The sequence below is a fragment of the Oncorhynchus tshawytscha genome, linkage group LG13 (assembly GCF_018296145.1).
Source record: "Oncorhynchus tshawytscha isolate Ot180627B linkage group LG13, Otsh_v2.0, whole genome shotgun sequence".
Lineage (NCBI taxonomy): Eukaryota > Metazoa > Chordata > Actinopteri > Salmoniformes > Salmonidae > Oncorhynchus > Oncorhynchus tshawytscha.
In genome coordinates, this window is record NC_056441.1 from 21663527 (window position 1) to 21683136 (window position 19610).

At 43.7% G+C, this 19610-nt stretch overlaps 1 protein-coding gene across 4 annotated transcripts in view; it reads left to right on the top strand.

The window, feature by feature from the left end:
* The window catches only part of LOC112265821 (rap guanine nucleotide exchange factor 5), a 66993-nt gene that overhangs the window by 12888 nt on the left and 34495 nt on the right, over positions 1 to 19610 (top strand). For 3 of the 4 annotated variants that reach the window (XM_042295327.1, XM_042295326.1, XM_042295328.1), the window contains exons 3-5: positions 292 to 398; positions 19215 to 19336; positions 19417 to 19579. In XM_042295327.1, coding sequence (XP_042151261.1) covers positions 292 to 398; positions 19215 to 19336; positions 19417 to 19579 — 392 coding nt within the window. The remainder of the gene's footprint in view (positions 1 to 291; positions 399 to 19214; positions 19337 to 19416; positions 19580 to 19610) is intronic. The other variant, XM_042295329.1, reaches the window with a different exon arrangement.

A 19610-nucleotide genomic window follows, 5' to 3' on the forward strand; every position in this document is an offset into this window, starting at 1 on the left:
TTATTAGAACCAGGTGTGCTAGATTAGGGTTGGAGTGGACGGTTGCTCTCCAGGAACAGGGCTGGAGAATCCTGATATAGATAGTACTTGACCCAAGTTAAAATGGAGACGTCATAGTTTCACCTAGCCTCTGTTTCACCTACATGTTTTGTTTCAATATCAATAGTTACACTGATATCACAGAGTTCTCTTGTGTCAACACACACACACACACACACACACACACACACAGAGAAACACGTCTGTGAAAACAACTACGTATTATTTGACTCACGTGTGTATGTTTGTCAGTCCTGCTCCCAGAGTTTCCCGTGTGCAGGGCGTGCGGTGAGGAATGCGTTCCTGTCTCATGGTCCGTACCCTGCTAAAGACAAGATTCACCTCGCCAGGATCATAAGGTGTGCATCTTTGAGTGTGTGAGTGTGATAGACATAGAGAGAAACAGAGAGCGAGTCAGTGTGATAGACATAGAGAGAAACAGAGAGAGAGAGAGAGAGTCAGTGTGATAGACAGAGAGAAACAGAGAGCGAGTCAGTGTGATAGACATAGAGAGAAACAGAGAGCGAGTCAGTGTGATAGACATAGAGAGAAACAGAGAGAGAGAGAGAGTCAGTGTGATAGACAGAGAGAAACAGAGAGTGAGTCAGTGTGATAGACATAGAGAGAAACAGAGAGCGAGTCAGTGTGATAGACAGAGAGAGTCAGTGTGATAGACAGAGAGAAACAGAGAGAGAGAGATAATCAGTGTGATAGACATAGAGAGAAACAGAGAGAGAGTCAGTGTGATAGACAGAGAGAAACAGAGAGAGAGTCAGTGTGATAGACAGAGAGAAACAGAGAGAGAGTCAGTGTGATAGACAGAGAGAAACAGAGAGAGAGTCAGTGTGATAGACACAGAGAGAAACAGAGAGAGAGTCAGTGTGATAGACACAGAGAGAAACAGAGAGAGAGTCAGTGTGATAGACAGAGAGAAACAGAGAGATAGTCAGTGTGATAGACACAGAGAGAAACAGAGAGAGAGTCAGTGTGATAGACAGAGAGAAACAGAGAGTGAGTCAGTGTGATAGACATAGAGAGAGAGTCAGTGTGATAGACATAGAGAGAAACAGAGAGATAATCAGTGTGATAGACATAGAGAGAAACAGAGAGATAATCAGTGTGATAGACATAGAGAGAAACAGAGAGAGAGAGAGAGAGAGAGAGTCAGTGTGATAGACATAGAGAGAAACAGAGAGAGAGAGAGAGAGAGAGAGTCAGTGTGATAGAAATAGAGAGAAACAGAGAGAGAGTCAGTGTGATAGACATCGAGAGAAACAGAGAGAGAGAGTCAGTGTGATAGATATAGAGAGAGAGAGAGAGAGTCAGTGTGATAGACATAGAGAGAAACAGAGAGATAATCAGTGTGATAGACAGAGAGAAACAGAGAGAGAGAGAGAGAGAGAGAGTCAGTGTGATAGACATAGAGAGAAACAGAGAGAGAGTCAGTGTGATAGACATCGAGAGAAACAGAGAGAGAGAGAGAGAGAGTCAGTGTGATAGAAATAGAGAGAGAGAGAGAGTCAGTGTGATAGAAATAGAGAGAGAGAGAGAGAGTCAGTGTGATAGACAGAGAGAAACAGAGAGAGAGTCAGTGTGATAGAAATAGAGAAACAGAGAGAGAGAGTCAGTGTGATAGACTTAGAGAGAAACAGAGAGAGTCAGTGTAATAGACAGAGAGAGAAACAGAGAGTCAGTGTGATAGACATAGAGAGAGTCAGTGTGATAGACATACAGAGAGAGAGAGAGTCAGTGTGATAGACATAGAGAGAGTCAGTGTGACAGAGAGAAACAGAGAGAGAGTCAGTGTGATAGACATACAGAGAGAGAGAGAGTCAGTGTGATAGACATAGAGAGAGTCAGTGTGACAGAGAGAAACAGAGAGAGAGTCAGTGTGATAGACATACAGAGAGAGAGAGAGTCAGTGTGATAGACAGAGAGAAACAGAGAGAGAGTCAGTGTGATAGACATAGAGAGAAACAGAGAGAGTCAGTGTGATAGACAGAGAGAAACAGAGAGAGAGTCAGTGTGATAGACAGAGAGAGAGTCAGTGTGATAGAGAGAAACAGAGAGAGAGTCAGTGTGATAGACATACAGAGAGAGAGAGAGTCAGTGTGATAGACAGAGAGAAACAGAGAGAGAGTCAGTGTGATAGACATAGAGAGAAACAGAGAGAGTCAGTGTGATAGACAGAGAGAAACAGAGAGAGAGTCAGTGTGATAGACATAGAGAGAGAGTCAGTGTGATAGACATAGAGAGAGAGTCAGTGTGATAGACAGAGAGAAACAGAGAGAGAGAGAGAGAGTCAGTGTGATAGACATAGAGAGAAAAACAGAGAGAGAGTCAGTGTGATAGACATAGAGAGAGTCAGTGTGATAGACAGAGAGAGAAACAGAGCGAGTCAGTGTGATAGACAGAGAGAAACAGAGAGAGAGTCAGCGTGATAGACAGAGAGAAACAGAGAGAGAGTCAGTGTGATAGACATAGAGAGAAACAGAGCGAGTCAGTGTGATAGACATAGAGAGAAACAGAGAGAGAGTCAGTGTGATAGACATAGAGAGAAAAACAGAGAGAGAGGCAGTGTGATAGACATAGAGAGAGTCAGTGTGATAGACATAGAGAGAAACAGAGAGAGAGTCAGTGTGATAGACACAGAGAGAGAGTCAGTGTGATAGACATAGAGAGAAACAGAGAGAGTCAGTGTGATAGACGTAGAGAGAAACAGAGAGTCAGTGTGATAGACGTAGAGAGAGAGTCAGTGTGATAGACAGAGAGAGAGAGAGAGAGAGAGAGTCAGTGTGATAGACGTAGAGAGAAACAGAGAGAGTCAGTGTGATAGACATAGAGAGAAACAGAGAGTCAGTGTGATAGACGTAGAGAGAGAGTCAGTGTGATAGACAGAGAGAGAGAGAGAGAGAGAGAGTCAGTGTGATAGACGTAGAGAGAAACAGAGAGAGTCAGTGTGATAGACATAGAGAGAAACAGCGAGAGTCAGTGTGATAGACATAGAGAGAAACAGAGAGAGAGTCAGTGTGATAGACATAGAGAGAAACAGAGCGAGTCAGTGTGATAGACATACAGAGAAAAACAGAGAGAGTCAGTGTGATAGACATACAGAGAGTCAGTGTGATAGACAGAGAGTCAGTGTGATAGACAGAGAGAAACAGAGAGAGTCAGTGTGATAGACATAGAGAGAGTCAGTGTGATAGACATAGAGAGAAACAGAGAGAGTCCGTGTGATAGACATAGAGAGAGTCAGTGTGATAGACATAGAGAGAAACAGAGAGAGAGTCAGTGTGATAGAAATAGAGAGAAACAGAGAGAGTCAGTGTGATAGACATAGAGAGAGTCAGTGTGATAGACAGAGAGAAACAGGGAGAGTCAGTGTGATAGAAATAGAGAGAAACAGAGAGAGTCAGTGTGATAGACATAGAGTCAGTGTGATAGACATAGAGTCAGTGTGATAGACATAGAGAGAAACAGAGAGAGAGTCAGTGTGATAGAAATAGAGAGAAACAGAGAGAGTCAGTGTGATAGACATAGAGAGAAACAGAGAGAGAGAGTCAGTGTGATAGAAATAGAGAGAAACAGAGAGAGTCAGTGTGATAGACAGAGAGAAACAGGGAGAGTCAGTGTGATAGACATAGAGAGAGTCAGTGTGATAGACATAGAGAGAAACAGAGAGAGTCAGTGTGATAGACAGAGAGAAACAGGGAGAGTCAGTGTGATAGACATAGAGAGAAACAGAGAGAGAGTCAGTGTGATAGAAATAGAGAGAAACAGAGAGAGAGTCAGTGTGATAGACATAGAGAGAGTCAGTGTGATAGACATAGAGAGAAACAGAGAGAGAGTCAGTGTGATAGACAGAGAGAAACAGGGAGAGTCAGTGTGATAGAGAGAAACAGGGAGAGTCAGTGTGATAGACAGAGAGTCAGTGTGATAGACATAGAGAGAAACAGAGAGAGAGTCAGTGTGATAGACAGAGAGAGTCAGTGTGATAGACATAGAGAGAAACAGAGAGAGTCCGTGTGATAGACATAGAGAGAGTCAGTGTGATAGACATAGAGAGAAACAGAGAGAGTCCGTGTGATAGACACAGAGAGAGTCAGTGTGATAGATAGAGAGAGAGTCAGTGTGATAGACAGAGAGAGAGAGTCAGTGTGATAGACAGAGAAACAGAGAGAGAGTCAGTGTGATAGACATAGAGAGAGTCAGTGTGATAGACAGAGAGAAACAGAGAGAGAGTCAGTGTGATAGACATAGAGAGAGTCAGTGTGATGGACAGAGAGAAACAGAGAGAGAGTCAGTGTGATAGACATAGAGAGAGTCAGTGTGATAGACACAGAGAGAGAGTCAGTGTGATGGACAGAGAGAAACAGAGAGAGAGTCAGTGTGATAGACATAGAGAGAGTCAGTGTGATAGACACAGAGAGAGAGTCAGTGTGATGGACAGAGAGAAACAGAGAGAGAGTCAGTGTGATAGACATAGAGAGAGTCAGTGTGATAGACACAGAGAGAGAGTCAGTGTGATGGACAGAGAGAAACAGAGAGAGAGTCTGTGTGATAGACATAGAGTCAGTGTGATAGACATAGAGAGAAACAGAGAGAGAGTCAGTGTGATAGAAATAGAGAGAAACAGAGAGAGAGAGTCAGTGTGATAGACATAGAGAGAAACAGAGAGAGAGTCAGTGTAATAGACATAGAGAGAGTCAGTGTGATAGATATAGAGAGAAACAGAGAGAGAGAGTCAGTGTGATAGACATAGAGAGAAACAGAGTCAGTGTAATAGACATAGAGAGAAAGAGAGAGAGGCAGTGTGATAGACAGAGAGAGAGTCAGTGTGATAGACATAGAGTCAGTGTGATAGACATAGAGAGAAACAGAGAGAGAGTCAGTGTGATAGACATAGAGAGAGTCAGTGTGATAGATATAGAGAGAAACAGAGAGAGAGTCAGTGTAATAGACATAGAGAGAGTCAGTGTGATAGATATAGAGAGAAACAGAGAGAGAGAGTCAGTGTGATAGACATAGAGAGAAACATAGAGAGAGTCAGTGTGATAGATATAGAGAGAAACAGAGAGAGAGTCAGTGTAATAGACATAGAGAGAGTCAGTGTGATAGACATAGAGAGAAACAGAGAGAGAGTCAGTGTAATAGACATAGAGAGAGTCAGTGTGATAGACATAGAGAGAGTCAGTGTGATAGACATAGAGAGAAACAGAGAGAGTGTGAGTGTTTTTGTTGCTGTTGAATTATGTTTAGTTCTAAAACTGATGGTGTATGTCCTTCATTGTAGCCTTGTGCAGGTGCTTGGTGTCACTAAACTCGGGTCCTTGAGTTTGCTCCACAGTTGCCAGAAAAAGTGCTGACAATGTGAAATGATGCCAGCATCAGCATCCCACTGCTGGCTTGCCTCTGAAGCATAGCAGGGTTGATCCCTGAATGGGAGGCCAGATGCTGCTGGAAGTGGTATTGGAGGGCCATTACGAGGCACTCTTTCCTCTGGTCATAATTATATAAATATCCCAGGGCAGTGCTTTGGGACGTAACCCTGTGTAGGGTGCCGTCTTTCGGATGGGACTTTAAATGGGTGTCCTGACTCTGTGGTCACAAAAAATCCCATTGGATTTATCGTAAGAGTAGGGGGGTTAACCCCGGTGTCCTGGCTAAATTCTCAATCTGTCCCTCATACCATCATACCACCTAATCATCCCGGCTTCCAATTGGCTCATTCATCCCACTCCTCTCCCCTGCAACTATTCCCCAGGTCATTGCTGTAGATGAGACTGTGTTCTCAGTCAACTTACCTGGTAAAATAAATGGAAATATCTGATCCAGCGCAGTACGTTTTGGATTAGCATGGTAATGTGAAAAGGATAGAACTTTATTTTAAACTGAAGTTGCCATGGTGACATACAGTGCTGAGCGATCCATTCCAGCAGAGTGCCCTGCTGAACACTAACTGCCATCTGAGGACACATCGATGTGTGTGTGTGCATGTGTATTGATACTGTGTGCGTGTGTATTGATACTGTGTGCGTGTGTATTGATACTGTGTGCGTGTGTATTGATACTGTGTGCGTGTGTATTGATACTGTGTGCATGTGTATTGATACTGTGTATTGATACTGTGTATTGATACTGTGTATTGATACTGTGTGCGTGTGTATTGATACTGTGTGCATGTGTATTGATACTGTGTATTGATACTGTGTGTGTGTGTGTGTGTGTATTGATACTGTGTGCATGTGTATTGATACTGTGTGCGTGTGTATTGATACTGTGCATGTGTATTGATACTGTGTGCGTGTGTATTGATACTGTGTGCATGTGTATTGATACTGTGTGCGTGTGTATTGATACTATGTGCATGTGTATTGATACTGTGTGCGTGTGTATTGATACTGTGCGTGTGTATTGATACTGTGTGCGTGTGTATTGATACTGTGTGCGTGTGTATTGATACTGTGTGTATTGATACTGTGTGTATTGATACTGTGTGCGTGTGTATTGATGCTGTGTGTGTGTGTATTGATACTGTGTGCGTGTGTATTGATACTGTGTGCGTGTGTATTGATACTGTGTGCGTGTGTATTGATACTGTGTGCGTGTGTATTGATACTGTGTGTATTGATACTGTGTGCGTGTGTATTGATACTGTGTGCGTGTGTATTGATACTGTGTGTATTGATACTGTGTGCGTGTGTATTGATACTGTGTGCGTGTGTATTGATACTGTGTATTGATACTGTGTGCGTGTGTATTGATACTGTGTGCGTGTGTATTGATACTGTGTATTGATACTGTGTGCGTGTGTATTGATACTGTGTGCGTGTGTATTGATACTGTGTGCGTGTGTATTGATACTGTGTGCATATTGATACTGTGTGTATTGATACTGTGTGCGTGTGTATTGATGCTGTGTGTGTGTGTGTATTGATGCTGTGTGCGTGTGTATTGATACTGTGTGTGTGTGTATTGATACTGTGTGCGTGTGTATTGATACTGTGTGCGTGTGTATTGATACTGTGTGTATTGATACTGTGTGCGTGTGTATTGATACTGTGTGCGTGTGTATTGATACTGTGTGTATTGATACTGTGTGCGTGTGTATTGATACTGTGTGCGTGTGTATTGATACTGTGTATTGATACTGTGTGCGTGTGTATTGATACTGTGTGCGTGTGTATTGATACTGTGTATTGATACTGTGTGCGTGTGTATTGATACTGTGTGCGTGTGTATTGATACTGTGTGCGTGTGTATTGATACTGTGTATTGATACTGTGTGCATGTGTATTGATACTGTGTGCGTGTGTATTGATACTGTGTATTGATACTGTGTGCATGTGTATTGATACTGTGTCCGTGTGTATTGATACTGTGTGTATTGATACTGTGTGCATGTGTATTGATACTGTGTGCGTGTGTATTGATACTGTGTGCGTGTGTATTGATACTGTGTGCGTGTGTATTGATACTGTGTGCGCGTGTATTGATACTGTGTATTGATACTGTGTGCATGTGTATTGATACTGTGTCCGTGTGTATTGATACTGTGTGTATTGATACTGTGTGCATGTGTATTGATACTGTGTGCGTGTGTATTGATACTGTGTGCGTGTGTATTGATACTGTGTGCGTGTGTATTGATGCTATGTGCGTGTGTATTGATACTGTGTGCGTGTGTATTGATACTGTGTGCGTGTGTATTGATACTATGTGTATTGATACTGTGTGTGTGTGTATTGATACTGTGTGCGTGTGTATTGATACTGTGTGCGTGTGTATTGATACTGTGTGCGTGTGTATTGATACTGTGTGTATTGATACTGTGTGCGTGTGTATTGATACTGTGTGCGTGTGTATTGATGCTATGTGCGTGTGTATTGATACTGTGTGCGTGTGTATTGATACTGTGTGCGTGTGTATTGATACTATGTGTATTGATACTGTGTGTGTGTGTATTGATACTGTGTGCGTGTGTATTGATACTGTGTGCGTGTGTATTGATACTGTGTGCGTGTGTATTGATACTGTGTATTGATACTGTGTGCGTGTGTATTGATACTGTGTGCGTGTGTATTGATACTGTGTGCGTGTGTATTGATACTGTGTATTGATACTGTGTGCGTGTGTATTGATGCTGTGTGCGTGTGTATTGATACTGTGTGCGTGTGTTTTAATACTGTGTGTGTGTGTATTGATACTGTGTGCATGTGTATTGATACTGTGTGCGTGTGTATTGATGCTGTGTGCGTGTGTATTGATACTGTGTGCGTGTGTATTGATGCTATGTGCGTGTGTATTGATACTGTGTGCGTGTGTATTGATACTGTGTGCGTGTGTATTGATACTATGTGTATTGATACTGTGTGTGTGTGTATTGATACTGTGTGCGTGTGTATTGATACTGTGTGCGTGTGTATTGATACTATGTGTATTGATACTGTGTGTGTGTGTGTATTGATACTGTGTATTGATACTGTGTGCGTGTGTATTGATACTGTGTATTGATACTGTGTATCAATACACAGTATCAATGTGTATTGTATCGTGTGTATTGATACTGTGTGCGTGTGTATTGATACTGTGTGCGTGTGTATTGATACAGTGTGTGTCAGGATTTCAGTTATATACAGTACAACAAGTGTAGACTTTACAGTGAAGTCTTACTTCCCAACAGTGCGGAGTTAAAAAGTAAGACAAATCTTTTCTAAATAAATAAAATAAATAGTAACACAATCAAAACAATAACAAGGCTATACACAAGGAGTACCAGTACCATGTCAATGTGCAGGGGTACAAGGTAGTTGAGGTAAATTAGGTAATATGTGGATAGGGGTAAAAAGTGACTAGGCAATCAGGACATACACTATATGTACACAAGTATGTGGATACCTCTTCAAATTAGTGGATTTGGCTATTTCATCTCGTTGCTGAGAGGTGCACAAAATTTAGAACACAGCCATGCAATCTCCATAGACAAACATTGGCAGTAGAATGGTCTTACTGAAGAGCTCATTGACTTTCCACATGACACCGTCACAGGATGCCACCTTTCCAACAAGTCAGTTCTTCAGATTTCTGCTAAGCTAGAGCTTCCCCTGTCAACTGTAAGTGCTGTTATTGTGAAGTGGAAATGTCTAGGAGCAACAACGGATCAGCCGCGAAGTGGCAGGCCACACAAGCTCACAGAACGGGACCGCTGAAGCGCGTTGCTCCTGTCCTCGGTTGCAACACTCACTACCGAGTTACAAACTGCCTCTGGAAGCAACGTCAGCACAAAAACTGTTAGTCAGTGCTTCATGAAATGGGTTTCCATGGCTGAACAGCCGTACACAAGCCTAAGATCACCATGCTCAATGCCAAGCGTCGTGTGGAGTGGTGTAAAGGTCGTCGCCATTGGACTCAGTGGAAACACGTTCTCTAGAGCAGGCATTCCCAAACTGGATTTAAAAAATATATATAATAATAAAAAATAGGTCTTCACAATTTCAAACTGTCCATTTATATTTTCCAACGGGGCTATACATTTGGGTGATGTTTTTGTCTCACCTGAGTAGCCTCGTTTCACTGCCCCCCCCCAAAATTAAACCATCTAGTGTTCAGCGAAATAACAACACAATGTCAAATACAGGTAGCCTAGTCAATTAATTAACATCCAATCACATTAACTGTTACTCTCTCGCGGGAAACCTTCACTCTTGCGCAGACATTTAGAAACTAAACATGACAATTTGAAAAATTGAAGCGTCCACAATAGTATTGGGCTTGCCTGTTCTAACCACTTGGTAGCTCACCATATCAATAGAATTGGGCTTGCCTGTTCTAACCACTCGGTAGCTCACCATATCAATAGTATTGGGCTTGCCTGTTCTGTTTCAAATATTTTTTATTAAACACACACAAGAATGGTGTATAGGTATACAAGACAGGTATACAATTCTTATCTAAACATAAAAGAGCATACAGGAACAACAAGACCCAGAGTTCTGGGTGCAGAACAAATAATACAAAACACGACATACGTACTTTCTGTACCAGAATCGCTGTGCCTCTCGTTTTGGCAGAGAAGTTAGAGTGATACACTTGCCCCACCCACCTACACTTAAGTCTGCTATGAGAGTTATTCTTCAGATGGGTTTCTTGCAAAAATATAATATCAGACGAGAGTGCTTTCAAGTGGGCTAGGACCTTGCCCCTCTTAATTGGTTCGTTTAAACCCTTGACATTCCAGGAAGTGAATGTAAGCCCCGCCCTCCTCTCGTTTGTAGTTCCTATGGTGGCCTGCATACCAAGTAACTTGATAAAAAGGTAAGAAAGCGCACCAAACCGTCACGATCAGCATATGTAGCACCTACACCCAAGCAGTATCCAACCCACCCCTCCCCCCCTGCAAGCACCTTTACTTCCCACCCTGTTCCCCTAATTTCCCCAACACTTACCCCACCCATCAACCCACATTTAACAGGCATGTACAAACAGGAGAGAAAAAAAAGGAAAAATAATAAACACATTGTCTGGCCGATGCCAAAAAAGCACGGCGCGACCTCGAACAAGAGGTAAAACAAAAATAAAATCCCAACTATACGTTCACCTCTCACTATCCTAGAACTTCTACTAACATATGAACTGAGGAGGCTCCCGCGAGTTAAGTGTTCAGTTAGCATCTAATAAACCTAAACCGAATAAGTTGCAACTTAAACATATTGCGCATTTAAGCGTCATCCTGGGTCAATCCCAGAGATAAGCAAGATATAGCCTCAAGATTATATTGCTAAGCACTGCCGGTCAAAAAATAAACCATCCGCAACCGACATAGTCAGCCGTACCTTTACATACTGTGGGTCAGGAGATCGGAACAAGGATTTGTTCAATTAAACGTTCCCCCCCATAAAAAAAATATGTTTAATAAAAAATAAATAAAAATATATACATACACACACATATACACATACACATACACATATATACATACATACATACACACATACACATATACATATATATATACACATACACACATACATACATACATACATATACACATATACATACATACACACATATACACACACACATATATATATACACACATATACATACACATACCTATATATACATATACATACATACATACACACATACATACATGTATGTATACATACCCACACAAAAAAATCATATATATATTTAAAGAATATGTATATACATCCATATGCACACATACACATACAAACATTCATACCCCAGAATAACAATCTACACTGATTTAAAATATACAAATACATAATACTAAAATGCTAAGAGAAAATAGTAATAAAGTACAAATAGTAATTATATGTACGCACACCTACACAGACATAAGCACTACAGAGGGCTGGTGGGACTCTAGTCGGGAGAGAGGCCCACGGCCAGACAAAGGCAGAACGGCACAAAACATCAACCTGCTAACCAGGTGTCTGCCCCCTCCCAACCATCACCCCCAGTCCCCTGCAAGCAATAAATAAATGGTATGGTAGTAAGAATAATGTAAGGATTGTAAAATAAATAACGAAACAAAAGTGGGGGAATATAAGTATATCCGTCCGAAGGTGTCAGTGATCAAACCTGGAAGTAAAAAATATGCATCGCTGAGCACAGCCGGGATGAAAGTGAATTTAACGTTAAATGAGAGCTCTGACCGCCATCCATTGGTCTGCTCAGCGTCTTACATATTAGGTAGCCCTTGTTGAGCCCGTTTAATACGTTTTCACCCAATATGGTATGGTATGGATTTGAGTCCATGAGCAGACCCTAACACGCAATAACAAGGCACTCTAACCTGTACGGGGGATTGGTGTATATCCCCGGATAAACTTCTCTGCGTCCAAAACCGAGGAGAGCCAAATCTTCTCACCGAAAGGCGGGGTAATTCTTAGTCTTGCAGGGAAGAGTAAGGCTGGGCGAAGATGGAGTTTGTAGAGTTTGGTCATGACATCTCTGTAGTCGGCGCGATGCTTTGCCACATCGGGCGCATAATCCTCATAGACACGGAATGGATGCCCTTTATGTGACAGGTTGCCCCTCATTCGAGCTTCACGCAGCATAAGATCCTTGATCTTGAAACTGTGACAACAGATGATTACTGGGCGAGGACGTTGGCCCGGTCCAGGCACTGGGACAAGGGAGCGATGTGCGCGGTCCAGCTGGGAATCCGAATCCAAAACATCCGATCCCATTGCATCCTTCAATAGCTTGGCGAAGAAGTCGGTGGGGCGAGAGCCCGCCTCTACCCCCTCTGCCAGACCAACAACGCGAAGGTTATTACGTCTGGATCGGCCCTCCAGGTCCACCACTTTCACAGAAAGCCTCTGCACAGTATCCTGCAATGACGTGCATAGCTTCTCTCACTCGGCGATCCTACCAGCGTTGAATTCAGAAGCTTTCTCAAGGTCCACAATACTCTGGCCATGCGAAGCGACCGTTCGAATGATGCTCTCGATTTTGGTGTCCAGTTCAGCAATAGTGGCCTTAAGATCCTCAGCTATAGCAACACGTAGCTCCCCCAAAGCCCGGGTAAGTTCTGTAAGTGTCACGTTGTTGCATGTGACTCCCGCCATGTCTGTCTCATTGTTTAGTGGGGAGTAGGCCTCCGCTGTGGATTTATTGTCCTTTGGTCGCTTATTACTCGGCATTTTCATATAAAAAGTTACAATCTTGTATTAGAAAGAAACGTTTGTTGTAAAAAGTGCCATAAAGTAGGTTAAATTAGATTATTTCGCAAAAAAGTTGCAGGAGCCTCTCACGCACAGCCGTTCACTCCAACATGCTAGCTCCGCCCCGGGCTTGCCTGTTCTAACCACTTGGTAGCTCACCATATAAATAGTATTGGGCTTGCCTGTTCTAACCACTCGGTAGCTCACCATATCAATAGTATTGGGCTTGCCTGTTCTAACCACTCGGTAGCTCACCATATCAATAGTATTGGGCTTGCCGGTTCTAACCACTACAGAGTGGTTAAAACAGGAAAGCCCAATACTATTGTGGACGCTTCGGATATGGCTGGGATAATGCTGGGGGAAAAGGCCCAAAAAACTACACAGACAATGCCTTCATCAAACAACACTGTTTCACAATGCATCAGTGACATGGCAGGAGATGTTTTGAAACAATAACTGCTTCACATACAAGCCAGTGAATTATATGCGTTACAGCTGGATGAGTCAACAGACATGGCATAGCTGCTGGTATATGTCCGTTACATTTTTATTTAACTTTTATTTAACTAGGCAAGTCAGTTAAGAACAAATTCTTATTTTCAATGACAGCCTAGGAACAGTAGGTTAACTGACTTGTTCAGGGGCAGAACAACAGATTTTTACCTTGTCAGCTCGGGGATTCAATCTTGCAACCTTTCGGTTACAAGTCCAACATTCTAACCACTAGGCTACCTGCCCCCCCAGTGGAAGACATCCTCTTCTGCAAACCACTGGAAATCAAGAAAACATGAGAGGATATTTTTAAAGTACTGGGCAGCTTTGTGACGTCAAATGGACTTTGGTGGTCAAGATGTGTTGGTATCTGTACTGATGGCACAAAAGCCATGACAGGGAGACATAGTGGAGTGGTAACGTGCATGTAAGCAGTTGCTCCTGACATCAATTGGGTACACTGCAGCATCCACCGAGAGGCTCTTGGGTACACTGCAGCATCCACCGAGAGGCTCTTGGGTACACTGCAGCATCCACCGAGAGGCTCTTCGGTACACTGCAGCATCCAACGAGAGGCTCTTGGGTACACTGCAGTATCCACCGAGAGGCTCTTGGGTACACTGCAGCATCCATTGAAAGGCTCTTGCTGCCAAGGGAATGCCTGACAGATTGAAAGACATTTTGGACACTACAGTGAAAAGGGTTAACTTTGTTAAAGCAAGGCCCCTGAACTTGTTTATTTTCTGCATTATGCAATGATATGGGCAGCGACCATGTAATGCTTTTACAACATACAGAAGTGCGCTGGTTATCAAGGGGGAAAGTATTGACACGTTTTTTAAAATTGAGAAACAATCTTAAAGTTTTCTTTACTGACCATCATTTTCACTTGTCTGACTGTTTGCATGATGACGAGTTTCTCACGCGACTGGCCAATCTGGGTGATGTTTTTCACTTGTCTGACCGCTGGCATGATGACGAGTTCCTCACACGACTGGCCAATCTGGGTGATGTTTTTCACTTGTCTGACCGCTGGCATGATGACGAGTTCCTCACACGACTGGCCTATCTGGGTGATGTTTTTCACTTGTCTGACCGCTGGCATGATGACGAGTTTCTCACGCGACTGGCCAATCTGGGTGATGTTTTTCACTTGTCTGACCGCTGGCATGATGATGAGTTTCTCACGCGACTGGCCAATCTGGGTGATGTTTTTCACTTGTCTGACCGCTGGCATGATGACGAGTTCCTCACGCGACTGGCCTATCTGGGTGATGTTTTTCACTTGTCTGACTGTTTGCATGATGACGAGTTTCTCACGCGACTGGCCAATCTGGGTGATGTTTTTCACTTGTCTGACTGTTTGCATGATGACGAGTTCAAATCAAATCAAATCAAATTTTATTTGTCACATACACATGGTTAGCAGATGTTAATGCGAGTGTAGCGAAATGCTTGTGCTTCTAGTTCCGACAATGCAGTAATAACGAACAAGTGATCTAACTAACAATTCCAAAACAACTACTGTCTTATACACAGTGTAAGGGGATAAAGAATATGTACATAAGGATATATGAATGAGTGATGGTACAGAGCAGCATAGGCAAGATACAGTAGATGATATCGAGTACAGTATATACATATGAGATAAGTATGTAAACCAAGTGGCATAGTTAAAGTGGCTAGTGATACATGTATTACATAAGGATGCAGTCGATGATATAGAGTACAGTATCAACGTATGCATATGAGATGAACAATGTAGGGTAAGTAACATTATATAAGGTAGCATTGTTTAAAGTGGCTAGTGATATATTTACATCATTTCCCATCAATTCCCATGATTAAAGTGGCTGGAGTAGAGTCAGTGTCATTGACAGTGTGTTGGCAGTAGCCACTCAATGTTAGTGGTGGCTGTTTCTCACGCGACTGGCCAATCTGGGTGATGTTTTTCACTTGTCTGACCGCTGGCATGATGACGAGTTTCTCACACGACTGGCCTATCTGGGTGATGTTTTTCACTTGTCTGACTGTTTGCATGATGACGAGTTCCTCACGCGACTGGCCCATCTGGGGATGTTTTTCACTTGTCTGACCGCTGGCATGATGACGAGTTCCTCACGCGACTGGCCTATCTGGGTGATGTTTTTCACTTGTCTGACCGCTGGCATGATGACGAGTTCCTCACGCGACTGGCCTATCTGGGTGATGTTTTTCACTTGTCTGACCGCTGGCATGATGACGAGTTCCTCACGCGACTGGCCTATCTGGGTGATGTTTTTCACTTGTCTGACCGCTGGCATGATGACGAGTTCCTCACGCGACTGGCCCATCTGGGGATGTTTTTCACTTGTCTGACTGTTTGCATGATGATGAGTTTCTCACGCGACTGGCCAATCTGGGTGATGTTTTTCACTTGTCTGACCGCTGGCATGATGACGAGTTCCTCACGCGACTGGCCTATCTGGGTGATGTTTTTCACTTGTCTGACCGCTGGCATGATGACGAGTTCCTCACGCGACTGGCCTATCTGGGTGATGTTTTTCACTTGTCTGACCGCTGGCATGATGACGAGTTCCTCACGCGACTGGCCTATCTGGGTGATGTTTTTCACTTGTCTGACCGCTGGCATGATGACGAGTTCCTCACGCTACTGGCCTATCTGGGTGATGTTTTTCACTTGTCTGACCGCTGGCATGATGACGAGTTCCTCACGCGACTGGCCTATCTGGGTGATGTTTTTCACTTGTCTGACCGCTGGCATGATGACGAGTTCCTCACACGACTGGCCAATCTGGGTGATGTTTTTCACTTGTCTGACCGCTGGCATGATGACGAGTTCCTCACGCGACTGGCCTATCTGGGTGATGTTTTTCACTTGTCTGACCGCTGGCATGATGACGAGTTCCTCACGCGACTGGCCTATCTGGGTTATGTTTTTTCACTTGTCTGACTGTTTGCATGATGATGAGTTTCTCACGCGACTGGCCAATCTGGGTGATGTTTTTCACTTGTCTGACTGTTTGCATGATGACGAGTTCCTCACGCGACTGGCCAATCTGGGTGATGTTTTTCACTTGTCTGACCGCTGGCATGATGACGAGTTCCTCACGCGACTGGCCAATCTGGGTTATGTTTTTCACTTGTCTGACTGTTTGCATGATGATGAGTTTCTCACGCGACTGGCCAATCTGGGTGATGTTTTTCACTTGTCTGACTGTTTGCATGATGACGAGTTCCTCACGCGACTGGCCAATCTGGGTGATGTTTTTCACTTGTCTGACCGCTGGCATGATGACGAGTTCCTCACGCGACTGGCCAATCTGGGTGATGTTTTTCACTTGTCTGACTGTTTGCATGATGACGAGTTCCTCACGCGACTGGCCAATCTGGGTGATGTTTTTCACTTGTCTGACCGCTGGCATGATGACGAGTTCCTCACGCGACTGGCCAATCTGGGTGATGTTTTTCACTTGTCTGACTGTTTGCATGATGACGAGTTTCTCACGCGACTGGCCAATCTGGGTGATGTTTTTCACTTGTCTGACTGTTTGCATGATGTTGAGTTCCTCACGCGACTGGCCTATCTGGGGATGTTTTTCACTTGTCTGACTGTTTGCATGATGATGACGAGTTTCTCACACGACTGGCCTATCTGGGGATGTTTTTCACTTGTCTGACTGTTTGCATGATGACGAGTTCCTCACGCGACTGGCCAATCTGGGTGATGTTTTTCACTTGTCTGACCGCTGGCATGATGACGAGTTCCTCACGCGACTGGCCAATCTGGGTGGTGTTTTTCACTTGTCTGACCGCTTGCATGATGACGAGTTCCTCACGCGACTGGCCTATCTGGGGATGTTTTTCACTTGTCTGACTGTTGGCATGATGATGAGTTCCTCACGCGACTGGCCAATCTGGGTGGTGTTTTTCACTTGTCTGACTGCTTGCATGATGATGAGTTCCTCACGCGACTGGCCTATCTGGGGATGTTTTTCACTTGTCTGACCGCTGGCATGATGACGAGTTCCTCACACGACTGGCCAATCTGGGTGATGTTTTTCACTTGTCTGACCGCTGGCATGATGACGAGTTCCTCACGCGACTGGCCAATCTGGGTGATGTTTTTCACTTGTCTGACTGTTTGCATGATGTTGAGTTCCTCACGCGACTGGCCAATCTGGGTGATGTTCTTGCCTGAATGATCTGAATCTAGGATTACAGTGACTCTTCTCAACTGTATTCAATGTGAGGGACCAAATTAATGCTATGATTAAGAAGTTGGAGGTCTTTTCTGTCTGCATTAACAAGGACAACACACAGGTCTTTCCATCATTGTATGATTTTTTGTGTGCAAATGAACTCAAGCTTACGGACAATGTCAAATGTGATATAGCGAAGCTCCTGATTGAGATGGGTCCGCAATTACATAGGTACTTTCCCGAAACGGACAAAACGAACAACTGGATTCGTTATCCCTTTCATGCCTTGCCTCCAGTCAGTCCACTTACCGATATCTGAACAAGAGAGCCTCATTGAAATTGCAACAAGCGGTTCTGTGAAAATTGAATTTAATCAGAAGCTACTGTCAGATTTCTGGATAGGGCTGCGCTTAGAGTTTCTTGCCTTGGCAAATCGCGCTCTTAAGACACTGATGCCATTTGCAACCACGTACCTATGTGAGAGTGGATTCTCGGCCCTCACTAGCATTAAAACTAAATGCAGGCACAGACTGTGTGTGGACAATGATTTAAGACTGAGACTCTCTTCAATGCAACCCAACATTGCAGAGTTATGTGCATTCTTTCAAGCACACCTTTCTCATTCACCTGTGGTGAGTTATTCACAATTTTTGATGAACAAAATATGGTTTTATATGTAGATGGTTAAATAAATAGCAAAATTATTGATTATTATAATATCATTATTAGTGCCCTGGTCCTATAAGAGCTCTTTGTCACTTCCCACGAGCCGGGTTGTGACAAACTCACACTCATTCTTATGTGTAATAAATGTAGTGTGTGTGGCAGGCTACAATGATGGCAAAAAATAACATTTGAGTGCGCTGACCCAGGTGCTAGAGGGGGTATGCGGCTGGAGGTTGAATGTTTGAAGGGGTACGGGATTTACTCTTCACCATCTGGCAGTCCAATGGATGAATCTGTGTTTGATGGATGCCAGGAGAATGCTATCTGTCCCAATGCATAGTGCCAACTGTAAGGTTTGGTAGAGGTGGAATAATGCTTTGGGCTGTTTTTCATGGTTCGGGCTAAGCCCTTTAGACAATGACATTCTAGATGATTCTGTGCTTCCAACTTTGTGACACTGACAAACAATCACATCTACTTTGTCCATATAATAGGCCTATGAGAAGGGGAGACATGAATACAATATAACATCCATCTAAACTGGAGGAGGAAATTATTGTCCAAAAACTAACTTTTAAGTGGCACTGACCCAACAACGATAAAGAGTGGATGTGCTAACTCACCGGGGACATGGTCGATGTTCTCCACTGGTGCCGATAAGATACACTATAGGCCTATTGTTTTTTCGCTCAACTAAAATACTGATTAGAGTCTATTCATTGTCTTCTCTTTACAGCAATAGCCATTTGCTTTCCAACTATTTTTTCCCTCGATTGAATCTGTATGCTGTGTGTGGGATAAATAAGATGCATAACCAATATACACACACGCCACAAAATAATGCAAATAGACCGATAAGCATGACCGGTCCAATGTATTTACATCAAGTAATAAGCACAAAAACATTATTTTAATTCTTCTCCCGGACAATTTTATTTAACGTCTTTTCATTTTTTTTATGGCCAAAAGCCGGCTATTACCAGCTAACGGAAACCCCGGTGTGTGGGTGTGTGTGGGTGTGGGCATGGGTGTGGGTGTGGGTGTGTGTGTGGGTGGGTGTGTGTGTGTGGGGGTGGGTGGGTGTGTGGGTGTGTGTGGGTGGGTGTGTGTCCAGGCGGAGCTACGTGGGTGTAGAGCTGGTCCAGTGGCTGTGTGAGCAGTGTGTGTACGTGCGCTGTCGGAGTATGGCCGTGCGCGTCTGGCAGGTCCTACTGGAGCTGGGCATCCTACTGTCTGGTGAGTATATACACACACACACACACACTCTTCTTCTTACCCTGGCATTTCATCTGAGTCTATCTGTGTGTGTGTTTCAGTGGACCAGCGTGTGGTGTTTGGGGACTCTAACTCCTACTACCAGTTCAGCTTTGAGGAGTGTGAGTCTGCAGCCTGTGAGTTCTGCGGCCTGGAGAAGGAGGCGTGGCCAGAGGCTGTTAGGCTCCTCCTACAGCTCGTCCCATATGTCCAGTTCAGAACTGGGTAATTGTGTGGGAACGTGTGTGTGAACGTG